The 27,065-nt window shown below is 51.6% G+C and overlaps 4 protein-coding genes and 5 non-coding genes across 9 annotated transcripts; 3 read left to right on the forward strand and 6 right to left on the reverse strand.

Moving 5' to 3' along the window:
• Nucleotides 1-379: 379 nt before the first annotated feature.
• LOC143826256 (histone H2B 1/2/3/4/6) lies at nt 380-888 on the reverse strand. The gene has a single exon (XM_077314968.1). The coding sequence runs from the start codon at nt 862-864 to the stop codon at nt 484-486; it is 381 nt and encodes a 126-aa protein (XP_077171083.1). The 5' UTR covers nt 865-888; the 3' UTR covers nt 380-483.
• A 342-nt stretch (nt 889-1,230) lies between these two features.
• Nucleotides 1,231-1,824, forward strand: LOC143826255 (histone H2A type 2-C-like). Its single transcript, XM_077314967.1, has one exon. The coding sequence runs from the start codon at nt 1,282-1,284 to the stop codon at nt 1,669-1,671; it is 390 nt and encodes a 129-aa protein (XP_077171082.1). The 5' UTR covers nt 1,231-1,281; the 3' UTR covers nt 1,672-1,824.
• Nucleotides 1,825-2,903: 1,079 nt separating this feature from the next.
• Nucleotides 2,904-3,409, forward strand: LOC143826254 (histone H3). The gene has a single exon (XM_077314966.1). The coding sequence runs from the start codon at nt 2,931-2,933 to the stop codon at nt 3,339-3,341; it is 411 nt and encodes a 136-aa protein (XP_077171081.1). The 5' UTR covers nt 2,904-2,930; the 3' UTR covers nt 3,342-3,409.
• A 515-nt stretch (nt 3,410-3,924) lies between these two features.
• TRNAL-CAG (transfer RNA leucine (anticodon CAG)) lies at nt 3,925-4,007 on the reverse strand. Its single transcript has one exon. It is a non-coding gene; the product is annotated as a tRNA-Leu (tRNA).
• Nucleotides 4,008-4,768: 761 nt separating this feature from the next.
• Nucleotides 4,769-4,840, reverse strand: TRNAM-CAU (transfer RNA methionine (anticodon CAU)). The gene has a single exon. It is a non-coding gene; the product is annotated as a tRNA-Met (tRNA).
• A 991-nt stretch (nt 4,841-5,831) lies between these two features.
• Nucleotides 5,832-5,913, reverse strand: TRNAS-GCU (transfer RNA serine (anticodon GCU)). The gene has a single exon. It is a non-coding gene; the product is annotated as a tRNA-Ser (tRNA).
• A 289-nt stretch (nt 5,914-6,202) lies between these two features.
• Nucleotides 6,203-6,275, forward strand: TRNAV-UAC (transfer RNA valine (anticodon UAC)). Its single transcript has one exon. It is a non-coding gene; the product is annotated as a tRNA-Val (tRNA).
• Nucleotides 6,276-6,678: 403 nt separating this feature from the next.
• Nucleotides 6,679-6,752, reverse strand: TRNAI-AAU (transfer RNA isoleucine (anticodon AAU)). Its single transcript has one exon. It is a non-coding gene; the product is annotated as a tRNA-Ile (tRNA).
• A 1,659-nt stretch (nt 6,753-8,411) lies between these two features.
• PFAS (phosphoribosylformylglycinamidine synthase) lies at nt 8,412-26,996 on the reverse strand. Its single transcript, XM_077314112.1, has 29 exons — nt 26,848-26,996; nt 25,566-25,713; nt 24,828-24,963; nt 24,341-24,446; nt 24,035-24,221; nt 23,218-23,323; nt 22,408-22,548; nt 21,893-22,017; nt 21,255-21,383; nt 20,768-20,899; nt 20,500-20,628; nt 19,339-19,412; nt 18,836-18,992; nt 18,296-18,357; nt 17,852-18,013; nt 17,231-17,356; nt 16,620-16,751; nt 16,283-16,513; nt 15,433-15,613; nt 14,680-14,763; nt 14,268-14,423; nt 13,791-13,910; nt 12,922-13,067; nt 12,031-12,241; nt 11,775-11,866; nt 10,647-10,761; nt 9,534-9,695; nt 9,272-9,424; nt 8,412-8,997 (listed from the first exon to the last, which is right to left on the reverse strand). The coding sequence occupies exons 2-29, from the start codon at nt 25,702-25,704 to the stop codon at nt 8,675-8,677; spliced, it is 4,017 nt and encodes a 1,338-aa protein (XP_077170227.1). The 5' UTR covers nt 25,705-25,713; nt 26,848-26,996; the 3' UTR covers nt 8,412-8,674.
• Between the last annotated feature and the right edge of the window lie 69 nt (nt 26,997-27,065).

Here is a 27,065-nt window from a genome sequence, read left to right on the forward strand (position 1 = left end):
GGGGACTACGTGTATTAATAAAGTTCCGTTAAATGCCACCCCCTTTCCACTGGAAGGGCAAGCATATAAAGTAACAGTTTCCATTCAGGGCAATGTTTCAAAGTTGCCATTCCTGCTGGAAATACACGAAGTTATTTACTCCTTTTGACCCTATCTACCCCTACCGAGTTCAACATTTGATCACGTGGCCAAATAAAAAACCCGCAAAAGAATCCAGAACGCAGCTCATGGAAAGTGACACTACTTTGAAGATACTTGCTTTTGTGATTGGGAGTATTTTGTAGCCTTTTTTGCTCTTGGAAACTGAAACGGACACTAGCACAGGTGGACTTATATATACAAGTTGTGTTCAACTATTTAATGAGACAGACAACAGGCATGTACAAAGGATGGGTCTAAGTGATAATGGCTCTTTTGCGGAGGAAGTGGGTGGCTCTGAAAAGAGCCTTTGGGTCTCAAATGGGGCTTTGGTCTCCCGCGGCCTTATTTGGAGCTGGTGTACTTGGTGACGGCCTTGGTGCCCTCGGAGACGGCGTGCTTGGCCAGCTCGCCGGGCAGGAGGAGGCGCACGGCGGTCTGGATCTCGCGGGAGGTGATGGTGGAGCGCTTGTTGTAGTGCGCCAGACGGGAGGCCTCGCCGGCGATGCGCTCGAAGATGTCGTTCACGAAGGAGTTCATGATGCTCATGGCCTTGGAGGAGATGCCCGTGTCCGGGTGCACCTGCTTCAGCACCTTGTACACGTAGATCGAGTAGCTCTCCTTGCGGCTCTTCTTGCGCTTCTTGTCGCCTTTCTTCTGCGTCTTGGTCACCGCCTTCTTGGAGCCCTTCTTGGGCGCCGGCGCTGACTTAGCTGGCTCGGGCATCGCTGCGGAAACTGCTACAAACCACGAGGAGAAGCAGAAAGAATAAGCCGCCCCTTCTGCGCTGCCCGAATTTATAGGGCCGCCATGCAAATGAGGGTGTGGAAATTCCTGCTTTCCATTGGCTGAGCGAGCAGACGCGCCTCTTGAGCGCTTGGATAACCATACAAATGAGTGAATTCTAACTCCGCCGTTCCCATTGGCCGGTACCACAGTGCCAGCTGTCTATTGGCCACCGGACGGAGCTAGTTAGGCTATTGGTCAGCGGAGCGCTTCTCCGACAATCCACCAATAGAAAGTAGCGCCTGAAAGGTATCCGAACGTTTAAAAGGCGCAGGAGCCTAGCTGGAGCTCATCACAAGTTTTTGCAGACTCGCTCTAGACTTCTTAATTTTCTTCTGTGCTTTTGACTCTCCGAAAATGTCCGGGCGCGGCAAGCAGGGCGGGAAGGCGCGGGCGAAGGCGAAGACGCGCTCGTCGCGGGCCGGGCTGCAGTTCCCGGTGGGCCGCGTGCACCGCCTGCTGCGCAAGGGCAACTACGCCGAGCGGGTGGGCGCCGGGGCGCCGGTGTACCTGGCGGCGGTGCTGGAGTACCTGACGGCCGAGATCCTGGAGCTGGCGGGCAACGCCGCCCGCGACAACAAGAAGACGCGCATCATCCCGCGCCACCTGCAGCTGGCCATCCGCAACGACGAGGAGCTCAACAAGCTGCTGGGCAAGGTCACCATCGCGCAGGGCGGCGTCCTGCCCAACATCCAGGCCGTGCTCCTGCCCAAGAAGACCGAGAGCCACAAAGCCAAGGGCAAGTGAGCGGCCAGACGCGCCAACCACCCAAAGGCTCTTTTCAGAGCCACCCAAAACGTCCAAGAAAGAGCTTTTGTCGCCTGACATTAAGCGTGGTCCTGTTTGTTACATATCCCCAAAACCTGACTCTTTTGCATGGATTGGGCGAGTATGTAAATAAAAGCACCATACATTTATTTTACAAGTAACGTTTGTGCAGTGCACTGTCCTTGACCGAATGCCCTTATACTTTCAGACCTAGAAAATATTGGCGTAGGAAGTTTCAGAATAGTTCTTCAAAATGTTTGTGTGGCCATTTCGGAGGCATGTCGCCTTTTTGCTACCATCAGGGATCGTTTGCTTGGAGGCAGATCAGCCCCTCATTCGCCTGGGCGGGATTTGCAAATTTCCTGTGGTTTCCGGCCAGCGACCCCGTAGGATTCTCGAGGCGGGAGAACCGCCTTGGGGGTCAGTCAGCTACTGCCTGCCTCTGCGGGGCAACCCTGGGGCTGTTTTGGCGGCCTCCCGCTCAAGGGCTCGCTAGACACGACCCGAGAATCGGGCCATCCCCTCCCATTGCTAAACTCATCCATGATCCGTCTTGAAGCTAGATTCAGGGGGTTGCCATGCTGGTCTGAAGCATCGGTGGTTTGGAAACGGTTGTTAGTTTACATTATTTTATAAAAGGGATATGTTAATATCCAGCATGGATTTTTGCCATCCTTGTCTCGCCCTTAATGAGGTTTCGGGATAGTAACTCTCTTTGTAGTGCGTAATCCAGTCACGCCCCTCCCTCCCTCCCCCCGTTTTACTCTGTCGCGCTCCCATCCACGCCACGAGTTTGGGCTGCTCTTCCCTTGGTGGGCAAAATTTAAGTTTGCTCCCAAGTAGACCCAGCTGAGTCTCTGGGATGTTATGATACAGCCGACCAAAATTAGCATCCAGGAGCACCTTACAGACCCTCACAGGTTCAGGCAAGGCTTAAACACACCCCAAACTGTCTCAGGACAACCCCCTGTGCGCACGCGCGCGCTCTCAAATAAAATCAATCAATCCCTCCCTCCCGAATCCCCGCCTCCGTCTCTCTAGGAGACAATGCATTAAAGGAAAGGTGACGTGTTTCCACCCAATTGGTGTCCAGCCCGGGAAATTCAAATCCAGCAACGGTTGTACTTCTCATCCAATCAGGGCGCAGGCTGCGGCTATAAAGACTGGGCAATCGGCGTCCGCTCCCATTTCTCTTTCTTCGTTTGCCGGGTACAAGTTGTCGAGGTTTTGCAACAAGGATGGCGCGCACCAAGCAGACGGCGCGCAAGTCGACGGGCGGGAAGGCGCCGCGCAAGCAGCTGGCGACGAAGGCGGCCCGCAAGAGCGCGCCGGCCACGGGGGGCGTGAAGAAGCCGCACCGCTACCGGCCGGGCACGGTGGCGCTGCGCGAGATCCGGCGCTACCAGAAGTCGACGGAGCTGCTGATCCGCAAGCTGCCCTTCCAGCGGCTGGTGCGCGAGATCGCGCAGGACTTCAAGACCGACCTGCGCTTCCAAAGCTCGGCCGTGATGGCGCTGCAGGAGGCCAGCGAGGCCTACCTGGTGGGGCTCTTCGAGGACACCAACCTGTGCGCCATCCACGCCAAGCGCGTCACCATCATGCCCAAGGACATCCAGCTCGCCCGCCGCATCCGCGGGGAGAGGGCTTGAGGCCACGGGGCGCGCCACTGCGGAGACCTCCCGACTCCAAAATACCAAAGGCTCTTTTCAGAGCCACCCACTCGCTCAGAAGAGAGAGCTGTAATTGCAGAGGTTTGGGGGAGGGAGAATATGGGCCATATAAAAAGTTTTGAGGTCCGCTTGGATACTTGTAGAAGAAAATCTTGAGTCTTGGGTTTGAAGCAGCAAACCGCGTCCAAAATCACTTTTAAGATAAGTTAAATATGAGCTTAAAAAGTAGAGGCAGATTTCTTTGGCAGTCGGGCAGGATAAAAATCTGTGGGTCTTCAGGTTTCCACTGGACTCGAAACTTCTTTTCAATGAAAGTAAGAGGATTAATTTGCTCGCTTTCCGAATATTTGCCCAAGACTGAAAAGGGTGGGGTGGGGAGGAAGCAAGATCTGGAATCCCAATAAGGATAATATAATTTGAATTAGAGACAACTTCTCATTTATCGCGTCCTGAAGCCTCTGCAGAATTTGCCAAGAAAGCGCGCTCTGGTTATTGCAACTCGACCCTCGCAGCCACTTAATCCCGGCTTCCTTAAAGTCAATTGTAAAACCAAAAGCTTATATGTCAGAAGTGGGATTCGAACCCACGCCTCCAGGGGAGACTGCGACCTGAACGCAGCGCCTTAGACCGCTCGGCCATCCTGACTATTTGTATTTGTGCATCCTGCCCCCAGATTGTAGCTCTGCTTAACCTTTCCTGTCTTTAATATATCTGTAATTGCTGATAGTTTTGAATACAAACAAATGCACTGCCAGTAACTTTTCTTTCCGCATCAGTTCCCCCAATCCGATGAAGGACCCCCCTTTCTTTTCCCGCAATCAAAAAGGGAATTCAGTCTACTAGGAGAGGTATTTTTAATTTACACATATGCACACACAAAGACTGGTCTCTTTCCCCACCCCAACCATAAAAGATCTTTTTCCTGTACTGAGGTCCAACGCTGGCATATATTATGAAACAACAGCAATAGAATCCCACCACATTAGCTTTTAGGGCACTGTAAATTCTGCAGCAGTAGGTGGTGCAGTCTAAGCGCCTTTATTGGAGCCTTTCAGCCAAATCGAAGAGGGAGGGGGGTTGTGTCTCCTCTCCCAGCCCGCAAGCCTCGCTGGTTGCATCTGCTGCTTGGCAAGACGGTAGGGGCAACGAGCTGAAAATCTGAGCATATCTCGGTGCTTGCAGAGCGGAAGATCCTGCAATGGCAGAAGGAACAATCTTCTTGTTACGGAGCTTTACTCTCAACATCTGTGAAAATAGCGAGGGGAGTGATCCTGCGAGTCTGTTTCTTTTTTTAAAAAAAACGCTTTCTGTAACAATAATACACCCCTACAATTGCTAATGCATTCTTTTCTCAAGCATATATTCATCTTGCATAAATTTACAATATATTTTTCAAAAACAGTAATTAGCAGAGGATGGTTTCGATCCATCGACCTCTGGGTTATGGGCCCAGCACGCTTCCGCTGCGCCACTCTGCTTTCTTAGCTAACTGTTTTTAACATGGCCTTTTGAAAACCCTGTCTGCCTATCCTCTGGAATCTCTCTTTTGTTCACATTTATTCTTTTCTCATTCAGACGTTTTGACTTCAATAGCCGGCTTCGTCCTTGTGTATTCTTGTTCTGAAAATGGGAGAGCCCAAAACATCAATTGGTCACATCTCTAAGGTGGTTCAGTTATCAGCTAAAGGGAGAACCTGCCAAAAAATTACAGTAGCTAGCAATATCTGGTCATTATTCTGTGCCCTTTATTGTGCTAACTAGAGCAGAAGGACAGTTTGAGTCCAGGGACACCTTTTAAGACCTAACTTTTATTTAAGGGGTGAGCTTTCCTGTGCCCTCTTCTTCAGACACGGAAATGGAAATCACTAGACTCCAAAAAAAGAGAGAATGAATTAGCAGTAAATTAGTAAGCAAGCAGCATCATGAATCTATCCAGCAGATGTGCAGTACAACTAAGATGTTTAACTTGCCAAGGGCCTTGCTAGAATAACAAGCTGGGTTTGTAAGGTTATCAGGCCTTTGGGTTCAACTCCTGTTCGAAAAACATAGTAGTGGGAATAAAAATGTCAAAATTCGTGATAAATGGCAGATGCATTCCCATTTGTAGAGCCAAGAATTGACAGGTGACTTGTTATTAACCCCATCCTTCTCCACCCAAGGACCCAAGAGTTGAAGAAGAGAGGAAGGACAGGATAGACAGGCAAGAGGGTGGCAGGTGTTAGAGACCCCAGGTTGAGATGACCAAGCAAGCAGGACAAAAGGCCTGGGACACAGATAAGGCAGGTGGACCCCTGATCAAAGATTTGACTGATACCAACATTTTAAGAGTCATGCAAATGAAGTCGGTCAAAACAGAATTAGAACGGCTCTGTGTTAATTCACCTCTAAAAAGCCAGCTCTGTTTGCAAAGAGGACGTGTAAGGAGGAAATTGAGTCAGAGAGCAGGTAGGGAAAAGTGAATTAATTTCCCGACGAAGGTGGGATTCGAACCCACGCGTGCAGAGCACAATGGATTAGCAGTCCATCGCCTTAACCACTCGGCCACCTCGTCAACATGACTTTAAGCAGCTCTGCTTTTGAGTCCAATACAGGTGAGTGTTTTGCAATGGCCAAAACGAGATGGTAGACCATCGAGGTGGTACATTGGAGAGAGCATTGTGAAGCATGAAAATCTGGGTGCTGGCCGCTCAATCACCCCCCCCCCTTCTCTCTAGATCCGTGTTAAGGCTGTGTGAAGTTACGTCTTGGTTCAGTGACAGAAGGAAGACACCTAATCTAGCCGAAAAACTGAAATCTCAGGCATATACAGTTAAAAATGCAAGCAAAAGGTCAAAATTAGGGGTTCCATAGTGTAGTGGTTATCACATCTGCTTTACACGTAGAAGGTCCTGGGTTCGAGCCCCAGTGGAACCAGCCTCCTCTTTTACCCTTTCGGTCTCTGAGTAATTCTAAAAACACTACCCTGTTTGTTAAGTGGGGACAGAGGCACCCTAAGTCTAAATCAACGCTGCCTGTTGCGATCAACAGAAAAGAGGATTTTATCGCTCAGCAAGGAATCTGAAAGATGGGAGTCTAAAAAAGGCACAAACCCAATGCAATGAGGGAGGAGATGAAAACACCCTTATTTAAACAGGGAATTAAATTGCTTTGCATGCTTAAAGGGCGCGGGAGTAGAAGCAGAGCGAATAGAAGCGGACGGCGCTTTAGGAGACTCTATTTGGAAGAGGACAAGGCTTTCCCTTGTCAGTTTTAAGGGAAATTCACTTTTTTAAAAAGAAAAGAAAAGAAGGCGGGGGATGGGAGGAAAAAAAGCAACTGGCCCGTACGGGGATCGAACCCGCGACCTTGGCGTTATTAGCACCACGCTCTAACCAACTGAGCTAACCGGCCGGCTCGAACGAGTCTTTTGAAGCAGAACATGTGACTCAAAGCCCGCTCGGATTCTCTGCTGCAAAATGCGGAGGTTGGAAAGCAACCGAAAGCTGCAATTCATTGCCCGGCGGCTCTTTCGCCTGCTCGAGGTCCCTTAGAGCCCTTCTGGGTATGAGCGCCCTGATCCATTTAGGGTGCACATTCAGCAGGGGGAGATGATAGCTAATTGTGGTACAAAACCATTCCTTCATTGCAATAAAGTTCCCAACTCCAGGTCAGGAAATGGCTGGAGATTTGAGGAAAGAGTGCTCAGCACGGGATTAATGCCCAACTGTGGCTCTCCATACCCATGGACTACCATTACCATAAGCCCCTGCCAGCATGAGTAGGAAACGGAAGCATTCACATTCTCTTCACCAATCACAGCGGGTTGTCCAGCACAGGGGAATCTATGGGTCAAACTGCCAGCTCTAGGTTTTTTGGGTAGTCCTGGGCAGACAGTGGGCAGACTGGGCAGACAGTGCCCAGGCCCCCCTTTCTGCTCACCACCAACCACAAACCCCATTCTTTCCTTCCTACCCACCCACCTGTATGTTCAACCCACCTTCCTCCACTTCCACTCATGCTCTAAGCCAGGGGTAGTCAACCTGTGGTCCTCCAGATGTCCATGGACTACAATTCCCATGAGCCCCTGCCAGCAAATGGAATTGTAGTCCATGGACATCTGGAGGACCACAAGCTGACTACCCCTGCTCTAAGCCACCTCCCCAGCACTGGCTAATCCGTGCAGCTGGTGGTACTGTGTCTCTGGCTCCTGGGGCAGGCGGGAAAGCACAGAGAAAAAGTGTGTGTGTGTGTGCGGGGGGGGGGGGGAGACACCAGAAAGGGATCCACTAGAAAGCCTATTATTTGGCAGCTTGCCCCGTTTCAGGGTATGCTCATAGATCTATTCCAGCATCCATCTTTTTCTCTTGGCAGAAGCCTTCCTCTCATATTACAGAGTGTGCCACTGGCCCCAGATTTCGTTCTCATTAACACTTGTATTTGTTTGCTAATATTGTGAATTCTATTTGTTTTAATGTTGGGATTTTGCCTCCTGTTATTTCTGTTTGCCGTGTAGCTTTTTGCCCTTGGGGGGCAGGCCTTGTGTTTCTTTGTAGACATGAATTTGTTACTTATTTTTCTCCTCCAAGAGTGCAGTATATCTTTGTTTACAGATTAATTCCTTTGGTGCTATGATGACTTATGACAGGAGCAGTCTAACTGTGGTTCTCCAGATGCTCATGGACTACAGTTTCCATGAACCCCTGCTGGCAGAGGCTCGTGGGAACTGTAGTCCATGGGCATCTGGAGAGCTACAGTTAGACTGCTCCTGACATAGGCATAGATTAGAAGGTCGAATTTAGGACTTCAAAAGAACCAAACCCATTGTACATCTCCCAAGCCTCAGCATTTAGCGTAAGTTTTGCCACTAACTAAAGAAGAGTTGGAGGCCACATAAAAATGATCTTCCACCATGATCTCTTCTCTCGCCTATCTCCTCGGCATCTGGGGATTTAGTCACCCACTCAACACATATGGGCAAGAATAATCCCAAGTACCCCATAGCTACTAGGCATCCTCCAAAACCAACCTTGGTGGCGGTGGGGGAGACACACACAAACACAACCACACGCATTTCTGAAGTTAGTTCGCTTTTATTGACGCTTTAGAAATAGCATTGGTCCCACGAGGCTCTTCCATGAGGGGAGGGGGGAAATCTAGTTCCTTGCTGCGCAATGTCAACCTCTTGTGGTCAGTGGAAGTATTGCACCCATTTCTTGTTCTCTCGAAGACAGCGGAGGGTTAGGGATAGATTATTAAAGGGGAAAAGAGCAGCGTACTTGCGGAGGTGGATAAGGGCCACACCGAAAGGGTGAAGAGGGCTTGGGAAGGGGTGGTCAAGGCTGGCCTTCAGGATAACGTAGGCACCATTCGCAGGCGTTCTGGAACATGCGCAGCCAAGGGGACACCCGCAGAGTCTGGCGCCAAGAACTCGGCATCCAGGGCCACTGCCAGGGAAGGACACAGCGCTCGGGGTGAGGCATCATGGCCAAGTGGCGTCCATCCGGGGAGCACACTCCTGCGATGCCCAGTGGCGACCCATTGGGGTTCATCGGGTACTCCTCAGTCGGCTGCCCCTGATCGTCCACGTAGCGCAGAGGGACCAGACGGGAGGAGCGCATGCGGTCGAGGATTTCTGCCGAGCGGAACTGCATCCGGCCTGATTGGAAGAGGACAAAGGCGCAGGGTTGAACACACTGCGTGAGCTGCCTTACACCGAATCTGAAGACCCTGGGCCTGTCAAGGTCTGAATCAGCAGCTCTCAGGGTCTTCCCAATACTTAACTGCCTGATCTTTTTAGAAGAAAATGCTGCAGACTGGACACCGGGCCCCTCCACCCCTTGAAACTTATAAACAAGGCGTGATCCTACAACTGGGGAGTTTCTGAAACCAGTGGCCATAGCCCCCCCCCCACACACACACACCCCAATTACCTTCTCCATGAGCCGCCCAGATGCCCAGGGTAGACCCGGCCATGCCCCTCAGCATCAACGCCGGACTCTCCTCAACGTTCAATGTCACAAATCGGGATTCAAAGCGACCGGAATTGTTGCGGCTCAGGACCAACCCTGGTTTGATGGAGCCACCTGCAAACAGCCAGACTGGAGGATCACCAGACGTCCACGACGGAGGATTCACCAACCACCCCAGGGAGTCGGCCAGCGTCTATGTCTCCCACGGAGCACCCCCTCTTACCCGCTGCGACTTCGGCCTCCGGGTTCTCGGTCCCCACCCAGCCGAGAAGGGCCATTAGCTGGCAGCCGTTGCAAACGCCAAAGCTGAAGGTGTCCTTGCGTTGGTGGAAGGCGTGGAATTGAGCCCGTGCCCGGGGGTTGAAGGTCACAGAAGCAGCCCAGCCTAGAACCAAACACAGAAGTTGGAAATGGTGCTAAGGTGGCAACTTCCTTCACTGGTTCGGCCTCTCCCAACCAACCCTAACTGTCTAAATGGCAAAGAGGCCGGGATTTGAAGAGACGGCTACAGGAGAGGGATGGGAACATGTGGCCAGTGGTGTCAACGACCATCTAAACTTCTGAGAAAGGCCACAAAAGCCTTCTGAAGCTCTCACAGAACGCTGGTTGGGAAACTCTGGATTTTGGAATTGAGAAACTCAGAAATTCCAATGGTATATTTACCTCTCTCTTTTTTGTATTTTGAGCTTTAAATGGCACAGGTGGAAAACTCCATCAAGTCCTAACGGAAGAGCTCCAGACCACTAGCTGGACAGGTAGGGGGTGGAGATTAAAGGGGAGTTATCTCCACTGATGACCCATCTCTTTTGTATGGGGGATTTCATGGGTATTATTGTTTTATCATTTTACTGTAAACTACTGCGAGTCTTAAGAGAGCGGTGGTATATAAATCAAATAATAAATAAATAAGTCGCAGCCGGCTTCTAGAAACTCTGCAGGGTTTCCATGGCGAGAGCAGTTCGATATGTTTTTTCGTCACCTAGCTTTGCACGGCTGAGGGAGGCAGTGTGGAATTGGGGACTGTGGCTACAACTGTGCCATGGGATTGCCAAGAGCCGGACCCAACTGCACGGCTGACCACAACGACAGCTTTGCATAGAGGCTCTGGGTTACCCATCCATGTACAGACAGGGCTGACCACGCTTAGCGTTCTTGAAACCTGGGGAAGCCAAGCTAGCCAGATCAGGGAATTCAAAACACTTCCGGGAAACTCACACAAGAGCCTTCCCTGGAGCCGGGCTGAAAGCTATCCTTTTTTCGTCCCGCTCTTCCCCAAGAAAGAGGCAAGGGTGAGGATCTGATCTCTGCCAAGAAGGGGGGCAACAGTTCTCCTCACCTTTGGCCGAGCCAAATACGTCGGCGTAGCTGAACCCTCCGACGAACACCAGGCCCCGGAAGGAGTCCAGAGACATCTCGCCGGAACAGAGGTCTTCCATGTTGAGGTCCCAGACCTGCAACGAAGACCGACATGGGTGGAAGAGATGGTTCAAATGAGGAAGGCGACGGAGCTTGCAGATAATTTTGGATGGCGAGAGACAAACTCCGTCGCTTCCTGTTCTTTAGCGCACCACACAGAAACTCTTCGCCTTCACACCTGGGGTCCTGAGCCACCCAGTACTGCCGCTCCCCCCTAGTTCCAGATGCTTCCGAGTCAAGAACATGGAGAAGGGACTATACGGCTCAGGGGCAGAGTGTCTGCTTGGCACAGGTTCAATTCCCACCCTCTCCAGTTACGAGGGTGTTGTAAAAAGAGCCCCTGCCAGTCTGAGTATCTCTTGATGGACTGATGATTGGATAAGGTACATCAGCTTTAACCCAAGTAGCAAATATTACCCATAAAAACAGGAAGTATATGGCACAGAAAGAGAGCATGTTTCTTTAAAACGAACCCATCCAGTTGAATCAGAGATTTTATCTGGGTCCCAAATGGCAGGTGTTTATGCTGGATTTTATTTATTTAAAGCTTTTATCGGCTGCATTTCTTCCTTACGGGAGGTCAAGGTGGCTTGCAATATAGATCAAATACACAGAACAAAGACCTAATGAAGACTAAAAGTTATTTTTTATACCCCACTCAGCCTCACCTATCTCTCGTGGGGAAAGGTACTTTGAAAGTCCTAAAAGGTAGAAGAAAATAGCTTACAAGCACCTTTCCCCACAAGAGGCACCTTATGAGATAGGTGAGGCCAAAAGAGCTCTGAAAGAACTGCATCTGGCCCAAGGTCACCCAGCAGGCTGCATGTAGAGGAGGAGCGGGGAATCAAACCCGGTTTCTCCAGATTAGAGACCACCGTTCTTAACCACAATGCCACGCTGGCTTTCCAACTAAATATACAGGGCGGGGTGCCAGATTTTCCCCTGGCAGCTGACTTAGCCACGCTGGGGTGTCCAGCCTATAACTCCCAGGTTACCTTCCCGAGAGCAGCTTGAGGCGTTCCGACCACATCCCCGTGCCCCGGCTCACCTGAAACCCGGCCATGAGGAAAGCGGCTACCATTTCGCGATCCCCATTGCTTCCTTCCTCCCGAAGCACAGCGACGCGGGGGGCCGGCATGGCTGTGGGAGGGAGAAGAGGCAGAACAGAGAGGGACCTTTATACCGGGACACAATCCTCCTTTCCTGGAATCGAGGGGCTGTGGGCCCAGTGGAAGATCACCCCTCTGGCATGCCGAAGGTCCCAGGTTCAATCCCCAGGTTCGACACCCCGTCTGCTCCGATACCTATTTCCTTCAGCAGAGGCAGCTCGTCGTGGGGGTTGAAGGTCATCACAAAGGTCGGCTCAGTGCGCTTGGCCAGGCCGGCCTCTTCTTGGGCCACGCACTCGGGGTTGGCTTGCAGGCGCTCCAGCTGGAAACTCGTGGCTTCCCACCAGCCCCGTACGGTCCCCACTTTCTCCACAAGCACTTCCTGGCCGTTCACAGAGACCCGGATCTGCAAGGGAGCACCCAGCTTGTTAAGGAGCAAGGGGGCGGGCAATGGGGGAGGGGAGGAGAGGGTGGCCCCCATGCTGTGGAATGGTTTGCCCAAAATGGTCAGGAAGAACATCCCTCTCTGAGCAATTTTGCAAGCCACGTAAAGCAAAATTGCTCAGAAGGAAACTGCACTGTGTCATAACAGACAGAAGAGGAGGAGGAAGAATTGCGTTTTACACCCCACTTTTCTCTACCAAAAGGGAGTCTCAAGTGGTCTTACGATCAACTTCCCTTTCCTCTCCCAACAACAGACACCCTGTGAGGGAGGTGGCACTGAGACAGCTTTGACAAGACTGCTCTGTGAGAACAGCTCTAACAGGACTGTGACTGGCCCAAGGCCACCCAGCTGGTTGCATGTGGAGGAGTGGAGAATCAAACCTGGCTCGCCAGATGAGATTCAGCCGCTCTTAACAACGACACCAAGCGGGGCTCTCCCCAAGGAGGAAGAAGAAGGAGAATGAGAAGAAGGAGAACCTTTCATGTTCAGGGGTCCTTTTCTGCAATCATATGACTGCGTAATTTCCCCAGACGGGTAATTTCCCCTTCTTTCCCCTTTTCTGCCAACGCCCCTTCCCAACACTGCTCCTATGACCGACTTTCACCCCTTTCTTTGTTTTGCAGTTCTTCACATTGACTCACAGTGGCATTTGCTCCCCTGGAACTCGAATGTCCAACCGGCACACACCGCACCCCGGATTCCCGGTACCGCTGGCAGACGTCAGCTGCTGCTCCGCGGGGGACCTCCAGGACCAAGCCGGGCTCCTCCGCAAACAGCACCTCCAGGGCTAGGGTCGAATGGGAGACAATGAGTCACAGGCAGGTGGGAGAAGAGAACCAACACCTGCACAGCCCAAATTGAGAAAAGGTTTTCCGGGTATAAGCCTTTGGAATTTAAAAAAAAAAAAACATTGCCTCTTTAATATCCAATGGATTTTTCTCATCTCAACATACTTTGACATGTCATCAGGCAATACCTGATGAGGTATGTGACGTGGGGATACACAGTGATGATGACAATAATAATAGAGTGATCAAAGATTGATAGATGGTTTACAGTAATTGAAGGTCTGCTGTAAACATTATGTAGGGGGGAGGATGCTGGGGAAATCCTTTTACTTGTTAGTGGGATATGCTGGGTCGCATAATAGTTATATGAATTCTGAACAGGGATTGTCAAGTTATTGTTGAAGTGCCGTTCTAATTGTTCCAGTTGATGTGTTGTTGTTATTGTTATACTGTTATATTTGATTTTGATAGTGTTCTATGTGAATGTTCAAAAATGTTTTATGTAAACCGCCCAGAGCCGTAGGGAAGGGCGGTATAAAAATATAAATAAATAAATAAATAAATAGATATGAATAGTTATATGAATTCTGAATAGTTGTATGAATTCTCGTGCACCAACCCCCCTTTCTTCTCTGCACCCTTCTTCTATCTTAATTATATTCTTATTTCTTTCTTCAAAATGAAAACTTTTTTTTAAAGCCCCCTTGGGTCCTCTCACTGACCGCTGGCTCCAGAGGCGCCCAGCTCGATGTGGGCTCCACAATTCCCCGCGAAAGCCATCTCCAGCATGCAAGTCAAGAGTCCTCCGTCACTCACGTCATGCCCGGCAGAAATCAATCCATCTGAAAGGCGGGGAGAGAAAGAAAAGGTGCATTGGCCGAAGAGCCAGGCCACCTGGAGACGGAATCACATGAAGCTGCCTCATATTAGACTCTTGCTGTATCCACCCCATCTTTCCAGGCAGCAGTTCTCCGAGGTCTTGGACTGACCTTTCTCATCCCTTAACTACCTCGTCCTTTCAACTGGAGATGCTGGGGATTGAACCGAGGACCTTCTGCCTGCCAAACAGAGGCTCTTCCACTGAGCCATGGCAGCCCCCTGGGATCTAGGAGGGCCCTCTGCTGATCTGTCTAGGCCTGAGAGACGGTGAAGGGGCAGAGGGCCTGGGGAGGCCTCGTCCCTGTTCTCCGTATGCTTACCTTTCAGCAGCTCTTGGGTGACTTGGAAGCAAGAAACCAGGGTACTGGGGCTATCCAGGTCTGGGGAGACGTCCCCCAACTGAGAGAAGCACTGGGCCAGCGCACTGCCCCCCAGACGGTGTCGATCAGGGTTGACGGCCACATGCAGCAGGGTCCCTAGAAGGAGAAGGGAGGGGACAGCATGAATGCCAGGGAGATTTCATTTGTTTATCGTATGGTGTGTGTGTCATGTCGCCAGGAGATTCCAGGATTGTCCGGCAACTAATTATGGGATGTTCAGAGATGGTTCACCATTGCCTGACTCCGGGTGTTCCTCAGGGCAACTACCACCCAAATCCCTTCCCATTTCGACTTTGGCTTTTCTTAAAACACACCGACGGAGCAGGATTTTGGATTCCGCTCCCAACCTTACCTTTGCCTTCTGGACATTTAAGGTCGGGGGTGACGGTAGATCTGATATCCGGGCAGACGGCATAAGCCGAGATCACCAGGGTCCCTGTGGGGGGAGAGCGTAAGGGGGCTGCAGAGGAGGTTTCGCTGGAAAGGACAATGCTGCTAGGGAGAGGGGAAGGCCACAGGAAAAGAGGAAGACCTGATGTGAAATGGACAGGCTTCATCACGGAAGCCGTGGCCCTGTTTGCAGGGCTGTCGTCCATGATGGGGCACTTTGGGGTCACAAATTCACAGGGCTGCCAAAGGTCAGAAGTGACTTCAGAGCACATGACAGAACACACACAGCGTTCTGCTGGTAAACTCCAAAACCAGACTACTGACCCTTTCTGTTTCCCCAGAATGTTTTCAGTATTTTCACTAGTTGCTCTGAGATCTGTAAGTCTCAGATTCCCTGCCCTCCTGCCATGAGGGATTTATTTCTCATTTCAGATTCAGATGGATACTGATTCCAGCAAGTTGTTTATCACTTCTGGGTCGCTCTAGGAACCGCCAGGAACTCTGTGGCCAGAACTTCCTGAAGCAGACAACATTCCCCTTTTCTTTTAAATTTTTCTCCCTGGGAGGGTCGTGCCTGCCCTGCTTGGCACAGTTTCTGCCCACCAATCAAGCAAGCATCAGGGGGCAAAGGCCATGCTGCCCTGGAGGTTTTCTACCATAAGAGGGAGAAGGGGAACCGTGGGGAGACCTCAGGACAACCCCGTCTCTTTCTTACCAGGGGCTTTGACGGTTTCGGTGCCAACCCGGGCTGCCATGCTGAGCGAATCCTTGCCTCCATCCACCGCCACGCCCAGTTCTCCCATCACATTGCACATCGCCCGGCAGGCCTCGGCCAGGGCCGCCCCCTCTCCCGGGAGTTTGGCTGCCCACATCCAGTTTCCGCTGCACTTTACATCCTGCGAGGACGTAAAGTTTCCCTCAGGGAGGCTCCGAAGGAGGAGCGTGACAGACACGGCACGAGTACGAGGTGCATTTAAACAAGGGAAAATTAGAAATGACCTCTCAGGACAGAGGTCAAGGCAAAGATACAGCTTTTAGGGACAGCAGATAAAAAGTTTAGAACGAATGGATACTGAGATCCTAATGCAGAGTTTTTCTGTTAGGCAAAAAACTGCTGGCAGAGTTTAAATATGCAAAGGATGATGCTGAGCACCCAGCTGCTTAAAGGGGAAAAAATCGCTTTGCTGAGAAGAGAAATAACTTGGCAAAGAAAGAGGAGAGAGAGAGAGAGTCCTAACAGTCCAACTGACTAGTTGTTCTTCTGCCGTTCTGGAAGCAATCAGGGAGGAAGTGTATTAGGAGAAACAGGAAGTTTCCTGCTGAGCCAATCAGGATGCAGGAGGAGATAATTTGCAAAACACCAGGGAGTTCCAAATCTATTCTAAGTACGCGTCTCCTCCAATCTCCCCCTAGGAAATCCATCATATGACACTGAGTCATGCACCGCATAGGTCCTGTGCATTCCAACAAAAAGTACACCCGCTTCTACCTTACAAGCGCATCCGAAAAAAGGGAAATATGTTTGGAAACACTTCTGAGCGTGGAAACAGAAGCGGGAGCCTTACCTTCAGGTCAGTGACGCGCGCAAAGACCAGATTGGTGAGCGCTTCCGTGACAGCCAAGCGAGCTCCGGCGGAGGGGTCGATGAGCCCCTTGATCGGCTGCTCCCCCAGGGCCGTGGCTCCTCCCACGATCTCAAAGGGCGAGAGAGCCACCACGGCGACATCTGCCAGAGGGGTGTGCAGGGGACCCACACACTGTTGCTGAGCCACCAGCCCCGTCACCGACCGATCGACCTGAGCCGGGGGAGGAAGACGGAGTCAAGAAGGTCACCCGAGGCAATCTCACCAGACGTTTTTATCGAGAACAGCCTGTCTTTCAAAGAGGAGGCTTCCCAGGTACCTTGTTGGTCAGGTAACGTTTACTAGCCACAGACGGCAGCTTCAGGACTCGCTGGAGGGCGTCGGCCACGTTCAGGTCAGGGGGCAGGTCCAGGGGTCGGAGGGCTCGTTTGACCCGTTTCAAAACGAATTCCTGAATCAACAAGAGTCAATGGATCGTTACACACGCAATGCTTGAATTTTCCTGGAATTCCCACTCGGCCGTGTCAGCTTGCTGGGGGACCTTGGGGCAGCCCCACACAAGTCAGCCTAGGCCAGGGGTGCTCATGGGAATTGTAGTCCATGGACGTCTGGAGGGCCGCAGTTTGACTACCCCTGGCTAGCCGATCACAAATGGTTGTTTGGAAGATAAAATGGAGAGGGGAATGGAGGAAGCCATGTTGGATTTCCCGTTAGGGAGAAAGGCAGGGGGAGGGCGAAAATAACTTGATAAATACCTATCAGGTCAACAGGAAAAAGGTACCCTAAGCTTGAGACGTCCCACAAGGGGGAGAGCAGAACAGGATTCCCCCCTGAGATGACCCGAAATAGTTCATTTTAGAAGCGGCATGAAAGCGACATCAGCTTCGAGGAGAGATACTTCGGACGGGGAGTGGGTGGGGGATACGTTACCTTGCGGGGCATCTTCCCCAGCACCCATTCCAGTTTGAGGTTCACCGGGGTGGGCCTTCCTCCCGTTCGCCATTCCTTCAGCTCTGCGTCGCTGGCTGGAGACTTTGTGTCATCGACCAGCAAGATCTGTCAAGGACCAGCCCCACAGAGACGCGTCACGTCAACGGCCTGCCTCCTTCCAGATCTCTGTCCTTCCCCAATTCAGTCCTCCCACAAACACACACCCCCTCGGCCTCAACGCACCCACATCCTAATGGATTTCCACCCACCCCAGTCTCAGCATTCTAGGCCAGGCTAATCCCACGAATTCCTATACGAAAAGCTAGGACACTTTGGCACGCAATCACCTTTGGACGCTGGAGGAACCCCTCAAAAATGAAGTGACGTCAGCTGGCCAGCCTCCCTGGCCACGCCCCAGGAAGTGACATCACCCAGACAACCTCCCAACCAACCGCAAGAAGGATAGGCCTCCATCCCTCCAACCCCTTTACACAACCCAGATTAAAAAACCTGAAAGCAACACCCCCAACCAACCCGAAGAAGACTCTCCCAGCTGGAGAACAACGGCCTGTTCCACCAGCCATTGGTACCAAGATGTCCAACCCCAAAGCAGGCTCTTACCCGTCCGTCCCCTGTGATCCGGCCCACGAAGTCAACTGGGCACCTCTCGCGGCGGGCCAATCGGTGCAAGAAAGGCGCATCGCGTGGACGGAGCAGGAGTGCGTTGGTCTCCTGGTACTCAGCCCCCCAGATCTCCAAGACGCTCAATGTGGGGTCTCCAAGCTGGAGGAGGAAGAGAGAGAGACATGGACCTCATCTCCGGAGCATCAGCAAGAGGGTAGCACTGTAGAGGGTTTAGCGATCATACTAGAGGGGAAATATCGTCAAAGGTTGTTTGTCATTTGCAGTTTCTCAGGCTTTCCTCCTTTGGCTTTCAAGCGACTGTTCCTAGTTCTGGAGCGGCAGGGAAGGAGACGGGGTGCAGAACGAAAGGAATGGAGCACCCAAGGTGACAGAAGACAGAAGAGTCTACGAGTAGGGCAGAGAAGAGCACGCGATACAGACCTGGAAGCGGCTTGCGTAGATGGTGGCACCAGCCGGCTCACTCAGCTCTTTCAGCACATTCCCTAAGAAGAGAGGAAGAGTCATTGGTTAGCCCTCCAAATCACCGGGGAATAAGAATAATAAGAGTTGATTTGTTATGCCCTGAAGGACGTCTAAAAGCAGCTCACAGTCGCCTTCCCTTCCTCTCTCCACAACAGACACCTTGATTCCCTTGCAAAAACTGAGCCAGATTCTGGCCCCGGCATGTCTACGTCAGCCAAACGGCCGCTCTTTGCTCACCACAAACTTCTTCTCCATGCCGATGCCACCCTAACCAAACTCCTGAGAAACCAGAAAGTAGTACAGTATGGTGGACAGTTTGGAGTAACCTGAGTGACCACTCAGACCTTCATCCTAACCTTGGAAACCAGCCTGCCCTTGGTGAAGGAAAGGGCTGTGCAGAAATTAACATGGCTGGTCAGAGCAGACAATACGCACAGCTATTCCGCACAGCCATGTTAATATCTTTCTGCGGCCTCCATCCCTCTCCCGGGCTCTCACCGTTGCCTCCAGCACCCTGATCGTGCAAGCTGCAGATGGGGTTCTCCTCGCCGCTTTCCACGCAGCCACGCAGCACCCGGTTCATCTTCTGCTCCATCTCTGCATCTCCTCGCTGCACGGCCCCAAAATCCAGCTCGCTGGCGTTATCACCCTGCACCTGTCAGAGGAGAAACCGAATGAGACCAGCCCAAGAAACGGAGATTTCTGCTTCTTTTCTTGGCTTTTTTCCATCGGACAAGGGTTCCTTTGTGAGCTTCCGGGCAACTTGGGAATTCTGATATAACACAGTGGCTACAGCCACAAAATGGCTGCTACTAGGAAGTGCAGTCAGCCACAAAATGGCCGCCTCAGGAGGTGCAGTCAACCACAAAATAGCCGCCTCAGGAGGTACAGCCAGCCACAAAATCAGCGTGGAGCAGCTGTTACCAAAGTTCACAGGATGTAAAAGGGGACATGCTATTATTACTCCAGAGATAAATGGAGGACCCCTCCCTACACCTTACCTGGATGGAGGACGCAGCTCCTCCCCCAACACCAATTCGATAAACGGGGCCTCCAACCTTCACGACATCCATACCTGGAGATTCAATTCAGTACTAAGACTATAATCATCTGATTCAAAACCCTGTACTGGGCACCAAATTTGTCATCCTGAGATTTACCATTTCCCCTTTTTAAAAACACACCCACGTTTCTAGCCCTTATGGCTCCAAACGCAAGCTGCAAGGCCCATGGCCAAGGTGCCCTGAAGCTAAGGAAAGGGGGAATTGTTCCATCAAAGGAGAAGTTATTTGCAAGTTTGTGCAGGCCTTTCTCCGTGCCCAGCAAACCAGACTTACAAGCTAAGCAAAACTACTAATGCTAATGCTGCAAACCAGAATCTTCAATCAACTGCATATACGTTAATCAGTTATCAATTGTGTGCGCAGAGTGAAATACAAACATTGCTTCTTTAAAATAAAAAAGGCACTTTGGATTTAGGCCACCCATGCCTGTTTCACCATCTGCCTGCGAAAGTGCTCCTTTCTAAAGGAACAAAATGTTCCGGAAGAAGTATTCCTCTGTCAAACACAGGGGGGATACCTCTTCTATGAAGAGGCATTCCCACCTGTATGAAGAGGCATTCTCACCTCTATGAGAGACAGAAGAGGAACAGTCTAAAAAAGAGCTGGCCAAGCTACAGCTTTTATAAGTATTTTGGAAAAAACAAAATACTGATTTTTAAAAAGGCCTGCAGCCTAAAAAACCAAGAAGGGAGACTTTTGTAGGCAGCCAAAGAATTTCTAATTGACTGATTCATTGCTACAGACCTAAAACATACACATAATTTCCCTTGAAATGTCTTTTGGACATAGCAAATAAAATCCAAATGTTCACAAAGAGCACGGCATTTCTCAGTGTAATACTCCGGTTACTGAAGAACAAAAATACGCCACATAAAACTTCCGTCTGTGTTTGCCAGCTGTGGTTCTACAGCCTCGGTTTTAAAGACAACTTGGTTTTCCCATGCTTATTACTTCTACCCTCTACATGCCTACACGGAAATCCCACGCACAAGTGATTGTGTAGAAGTCGACACCCTTCTATCCATCCGGCGCACCCAATCGTTCTTTGCCCCCGAGCCTCTGAGATACGGCAAAATAATAGCTGTGAGAAGCATTTACCAGGCTGTGGAATCTCCTTGCGCACATGTGCGTCCTCTATAGCGCCGATGCCACCGCTGAACATGATGGGCTTGATCCACTCATATCGTTCACCATCCTCCAGGCGCTGCCCAAAGGAGCGTGCGAAGCCTACGTGGAAGGAGAAGCATTAATGGTGCCGCCATCTTGAATTCCCCTCCCCAGCATCTCTGGGCGTTTGGTCCCTAAGCATCTCTGGGTGTTTTGCCACTGAACGGCAACCCCGTTGTCCCAAAGGACACATTCTCACCTGCCAGCACAGGCTCCCCGAATTTGTTCCCGTAATCTGAAGCACCGTCGCTTGCTCCGATGGCCACTTCTACGGGCCGAGCAAAGTTGCCGGGGTACGGCAGGGACGGATCCTCCCAAGGTAATGAGTATCCTGCAGCCAAGAATGGAGAGGGAAAAAATTATCACAGGACGGAGTTCCACCAGGAGGCGGAAAACTCCAAAATATACTTTCTGCCTGGAATCTGGGAAAGGGTGCATCATCTCTGCGTCTCCAAAGATTAGGACACGAGATGGGTATATAGACAGGATACCAGCGACAGGATTTGACATCTATCGGGATCTTGAGAACAGCCCTACAAGAACTGTGACTAGCCCAAGGCCGCCCAGCTGGCGGAAGAGTGAGGGAATCAAAGCCAGTTCTCCACCACTCTTAACCATGACGCCACACTGGGTTTCAACATCCTCCCCGCTCTTCAATATGTCGGTCCTGAGCTGCTTCCCCTAACCTGGAATGTTGAGATTGCCAAAGCTGTACCCGGCCGTGCCAGCGATCACGTGGGCCCCACGACCTGCACACTGGACGTCCCGGATTCGGCCCCCTGTCCCGGTGGTCGCCCCGCTGAAGGGAGCAACCCCTGCAAGGAGAAAAGTTAAAAATGAATTCACATACTTTATTACTCCCCAGTGGATACCCCGCCTCAATCTCCCCACCTCTGTTTTATTTTCTGCTTCATCACCCCACAACCTTCCACGGTAGACTGGGGTTTCGAACTCACGTTTCCCAGAACTTACTCCAACCCTTTAACAACTACACCGTGCTGGCTCTCGCCTGCAGGAGTGCCAAAAGACAACAGGCCACAAACTTTATGAACTACACAAAGGTAAGATGCTTGTCTCAGAGTCGGAGGAGTCCTTCTTTTGATTTTTTTTTACCATTTTAGAGAAACAGTATAAATAATGTAAATTTCAATATGGGGACATTTAAACTTTTCGGCAGAATTTTAAAATGCCTGTATTTTTCAGCGCACCTGGACCCACCTGGAGCCCTTTGGGGAAGGGCGGGATAGACATATAATATTCAATTATATTCTTGACAAAAGCCACTCCCCCGATACTAACGCACAATCCTGGCCATTCAACTCACCCGTGGGGAAGTTGTGGGTCTCAGCTGTGAAGATGACATGCCGTGTGGAGGTGCGCTTCTCAAAGGGGCTTGCACGCGACGTGTCTCTGGGCCACAGGGAAAGAATTTCCTTGCCCTGGATTGCACTGGAAAAAAACACACCACTAATATATATTCCAGCCCCAAGAAACCACATGGCTACCAATGTGTGAAGCTGCCTTAAACTGAATCCAACTATTCTCCCATCTAAGTCTACTCAGCCTGACAGCAGCTCCCCAGGAGCTCAGATGAAGATCTCTCACATCACTTAATCCTTTTTAATTGGAGTTGCCGGGGATTGAACCTGGAACTTTCCACACGCTGAGCGGATGCTCCACTACTAAGCCACAGCCCCTCTCGCAGGGAGGACGGGAAGCCTTCTGCATCGCCATAGCGACCCCAATTAGACTCCTCCTCCATGATGGAAATTGTGCACACAGGAGATGATTCTGGGGATCCGACCATCCCGACTTCAGCTCACTGGGGAGAAAGCCCACCTGCTGTTATCGCTGAACTTAATGACGTTGTTGGGGTTACTCCGTTCCTGGGTTTTCATGATGGACTCAAAGAGGGACTCCTTGACTTCCTGCCCGTCCACCGTGAGGTGGCCTTTGAAGAACCAGTGACGGCTGTGTTCGCTGTGGAGAACACGGAAGGGAAACAAGATATGAGCAACTCAGGACTCCCAGGGAAGTGGTAGATCAGGGACCCCCATGATGGTGTCCTGAAACCCCCCAAGCTCCTTTAGAAAGCAAGGCCAGCTGATGTGTTTGCCTAGCAAGATTTCTGTTTGGCCAGGGGAGATTTGATTGGCTGGGTGACTGAAAGTAAGCCACGGCCTCCTTTTGGGGCTGGCTCCGCCTTCCGCCGCCACCATTTTGTGTCAGCTGTTTTGCATCTGTGCCCGCCATTTTGTGTCAGAATTCCAAAAGGCGTCTGCAAAGTCAAAGACTGGGGAACCCTGAGCTATCCAAATAAGGACAGTGCATTGGACTAGCATCTGGAAAACTGCAGTTCGAATCCTCTACTTTGCTACAGAATCTAGCTGGGTGATCCTGGGCCAGGCACAGCCTCTCAACCCAACCTACCTCAGAAGGTTGTTGTGAGGATCTAAATGGAGAGCAGGAGAATATCATAAGCCCCTTTGGGTCCCTACTGTGGAGTTAGGTGGGGCATCGATGAAGCCAATGAATGAATGAATGAATGAATGAATGAATGAATGAATGAATGAATGAATGAATGAATGAATGAATGAATGAATGAATGAATGAATGAATGAATGAATGAAGGATAGCAAAGCCGAATACCTGTTGGACTGGGCAAGGTCGAAGCACTCCACGCTGGTGGGATTCCTGCCAAGTTTCTGGAAAAGGCTTGTGTAGAAGTCCAAATCCCAGGAATCGAAGGCCAGTCCTGTACGGAAGAGGAGTGTTTGTGCAACTGATGCCTTGACCTTTGTTCTTTGGCAAATCATTTTCATTCCCTCCCATGTCCCACCAGCCACAAAGAGAATGGGGATCTAAACCAGAGGATTCTACTTTCAGAGGAGCTTTGTGTCACTCCAAAACGATCTCCCATGTGCCCTGCCTATTCCTTGATACAGTGTCAAAAGCTCTCTTATAAGATCCATAAACGTGACGCACAGTTCACAAAGTAGGTCTTTCTCTCCACCCTGTTTTCCTCAAGGAAACAATGACTCCTTAAATCAACTGAGGAAGGAAGGAAGGAAGGAAGGAAGGAAGGAAGGAAGGAAGGAAGGAAGGAAGGAAGGAAGGAAGGAAGGAAGGAAGGAATTCCCCTCTCATTTTTTAATTTATGCCACCGTCTTACAGCCTTAGCCATCTCTAACCATCTCATTCTTAGCATCTCGCATTTATCAACCTATATGCAAAAATTTGACTCCCGCCTTTCTGTCTTTGCAGGGCCACCAGCAAAACAAAACAAAAATTCATCCACTGGCAGACAGACAGGGCCAGAAGCCTCTCCCTGGGGATAAAGTTCTGGAGCCTTGGGGCCATGACCAAGAAGGCCCTCTCCTGGACTGATGCCAGCCTCGTCCCCAAAAGCAGGCTCCCTTGAGACAGGGCCTCCACCGATGACCGGAGCAGTCAGACAGGCTCGTACCCAGCTGGTTGTTGGCCTTTGCTAGTGCAGCTCTCCCCTCTCCTAGGATATCAACCTCGAACACTGGCTCGGGGCGGACGGCCACGGCAAAGCTACTAATGGGCTCTGAGTAGCGTTGTTCGGTCATGCGGTCATGTAGGGAAGCAACGAGGCAGGCCTCCTGAGATGGAGACGGACGCTGGTCACACTGAAAGAAGAAAGAGAATCTGACGGTCGGCGTTTAAGAAAGAAGCCACAGAGAGGGCGGAAAGCGGAAACTCCTGCCAAGGAAAATTTGGTCCGTAGGTAGGGCGGACCGACACTCACCTTGATGAGGTAGCGGCAAGAACACTCAACCCTGTCCACCATCTCCAAGCCAACTGCCCGGCACATGGACACTGCGTTCGTGGAAGCAGCCGTGGAGAAGTTCAACCTGCAATGACGTGAAATTCTCTGAATGCGGCCCGGGAAATGAAATTTTGAACTCCCTCCTGCACACGCAGGCTCCCAAACCCTTCCAGAGTAAGGCACAAGGAAGCGTCAAAGGGACAGACGAGAAGTGGGTTCGAATCCCACGTGATATTTTAAACATGATAGTTTCATTTCAAAAGGTATTCTGCGAAACAGCTTCCTCCAATAATGTGGGAGAGTCACCCTTAGATCGGGGCATAATTTTTCCTCTTGGCAACTGCGTGGCTGGCTCCACCACCCGCCCGCCCGGGTGCAAGTTAGAATTCCAAAAGTGAAAAAAGGGTCAAAAAGGTTGAGAATCTGACAACAAGCAGTGCAGGGCCCTTTCAGCATCTTGGCTTACCGAGGTCCAATTTCTATCAGCAGGTCTGAAGGGGATGGGCTGAGGAAGGTTTTGGGGGCGATATCTCCATCTTCGAAGGGACATGAGAAGATCCACTGCAGCACCTCATTTGCCCTGGAGTCCGGGAGCGCTTCCCCTGATGGCGAAACAGACAGAAAGGACGCCACGGTTGCCCATAAGCCTACAGGCAAATCCTCACAAAATACTTCTTCACCCAAAAATTCATTAACAAGGGGAACTCACTTCTGCAGGAAGTGGCAATTACAAGCATAGGCAGCTCCGTCAGGGAGTTGGAGAAACATCTGGAGCAGAGGCCCACCAGCAGCTCTTAGCCACAAAGTATACAGGAAATATTCTGTATTCTGGGTGCTTGGTGGGCCACAGTGGGAGGGCTCCTGAAATTCTGGCCCTGCCGGTGGACCTCCCAGTGTCCCCTGCAGCTTTTGGCCACTGTGCGACACAGAGTGTTGTACTGAATGTTATGTCTGGAGGAAGGATGCCGTGTGTTCATGGTTCACGTGGGGCTTCTGGAATTCTGACCCTGCTGGTGGCCCCTGAGTTTTGGCCACTGTGGGACACAGAGGGGCTGCACAGGATGGGCCCCTGGTCTGATCCAACGTGGCTACTCTTGTGTCGAAAGGGACAGGTTGGCCGGTGCCAAGGCACTTCCCCGGACGAAATCCAACACTCCCCCCGCCTCGTTTCCCATCAGCCCCCGAGCCAGTCCCTCTTTCGTACCTGTCCAGTTCACGTTGAAGCACAACTCCCGCTGGACGGCCTGGACGGCCTCCCCCAAGGCCGCTCGGGCCGAGCGCAGGAGGCTGCCGAGATGGCTGTCGGTCTTGCTGGGCCGCCGGTAATAATGCAGCAGCACCATGGCGGGGTCCTACGGGGAGAGAACAGCAGGAGGCAGCCCAGGAGGAGAGGCTAGAGAAGGGCACAGAAATCCAGCCGGTGATGTGAGGCCAGTGCCCGGCCAATCCTTTCTCCTCCTTGCGCCATCCGGGTCATGTTTGGGAAAGATCCCGCCCGCCTCCCTCTCGCCAGCTCCCCTACGTCGCTGACCATCCGTCCAAAGGGCACTGCTTGGGTTTGTTTAGTGGTAATGGAATTTGCTGCCCTTCTGTTGAAGCCGCCCTTGGTTCAGACGGTGCTCACACTCACACACATCACTGGATGTTGTGTTATCACTTGACAACGACAGTCTTTCGCTATTGAATTTGTTGAAATCTGGACACCACGCTGGCTCTTAGGAGGCATCCTACTTTTCGAGGGTGCTTCCTCCTGGCTTGCCTCCAGAACAGCAGTTGAACAACGGAACAGACACAGATAACAGCTAGCTAGACAGTTGGGTCTCTTCTCTCCACTGTTTCTCTTCGCAACAAAAATATTCTTTAAGCAGCCTGGTGCTCTGCCCTCTCTGCATATTCACACCCTGCTAACAGAATAATCCCGTCTGCGAATGACTGCTGAGAGAGCTCTGACAGAACTGTTCTATGACTACCTCACAGGGTGCCTGTTGTGAGGAGAGGAAGGGAAGTGGATTGTCAGCCGCACTGAGACTCCTCCTGATAGAGAAAAGCCGGGTATAAAACCCACAGAATCAAAGAGTTAGAAGGGACCTCCAGGGTCATCTAGTCCAACCCGCTGCAGAATGCAGGCAATTCACAATCAACTCCTCTTCTTCTGCGCCCGTATCAATCTCGTTCTCATAACCCTCGGGCCCGGAGACCCGGGTGTGGCGTGGAAAGCCGCGCGTCTCCTGCCCGGCCATCTGCACACGCGTCGAGCGTTCCTCATTTGCACGCGGGCGATTCCCGTGCAAGCCAAAGGTCACGTCTGACCGAGCGCGGCTCGCCTCTCCTCCTCCCCTCGGAGCCAGATATGCCGAGCTGCAGAAACCTTCTCACGGGCACCCCAAGTGGGCAGAACCCCAGTCGCCCCAGCCACAGCGGGGCTCCCTCGAGATCCTCCCGCCGGGCCCCCTGGACGGCGTGCGCCAAGCGCGGCGCAGGGTTACCTGCAGGGCGCCTCTGGGGCTCGGAGCGAGCGGCGATCCTCCCGGGCTGGCCGTCGAGCGCGGAGCAACAGGGGCGGGCGGCGCGGCGTCCCCAGGTCAGGGGAGTCCCCTGCAAGCCTCCCCCCCCCCCGGGAAAAGGGAAAGTGGCACTCTGATTGGCGGGCGGGGAGGCGGGCCCCAGAGCCGCGCCCTCCCCATTGGCTGGCCCCCTTCCTCCC

This window comes from Paroedura picta, chromosome 16, assembly GCF_049243985.1.
Source record: "Paroedura picta isolate Pp20150507F chromosome 16, Ppicta_v3.0, whole genome shotgun sequence".
Classification (NCBI taxonomy): Eukaryota; Metazoa; Chordata; class Lepidosauria; order Squamata; family Gekkonidae; genus Paroedura; species Paroedura picta.

Coding starts and splice junctions, on each gene's coding strand:
- LOC143826254 (XM_077314966.1), top strand. CDS start 2,931: ATGGCGCGCACCAAGCAGACGGCGCGCAAGTCGACGGGCGGGAAGGCG.
- PFAS (XM_077314112.1), bottom strand. CDS start 25,704: ATGGTGCTGCTGCATTATTACCGGCGGCCCAGCAAGACCGACAGCCAT. Junction 22,549..23,217: donor GACCTTGCCCAGTCCAACAG/GTATTCGGCTTT, acceptor TGTTCTCCACAG/CGAACACAGCCGTCACTGGT. Junction 14,424..14,679: donor TAAATGTCCAGAAGGCAAAG/GTAAGGTTGGGA, acceptor TTCTCCTTCTAG/GGACCCTGCTGCATGTGGCC.
- LOC143826255 (XM_077314967.1), top strand. CDS start 1,282: ATGTCCGGGCGCGGCAAGCAGGGCGGGAAGGCGCGGGCGAAGGCGAAG.
- LOC143826256 (XM_077314968.1), bottom strand. CDS start 864: ATGCCCGAGCCAGCTAAGTCAGCGCCGGCGCCCAAGAAGGGCTCCAAG.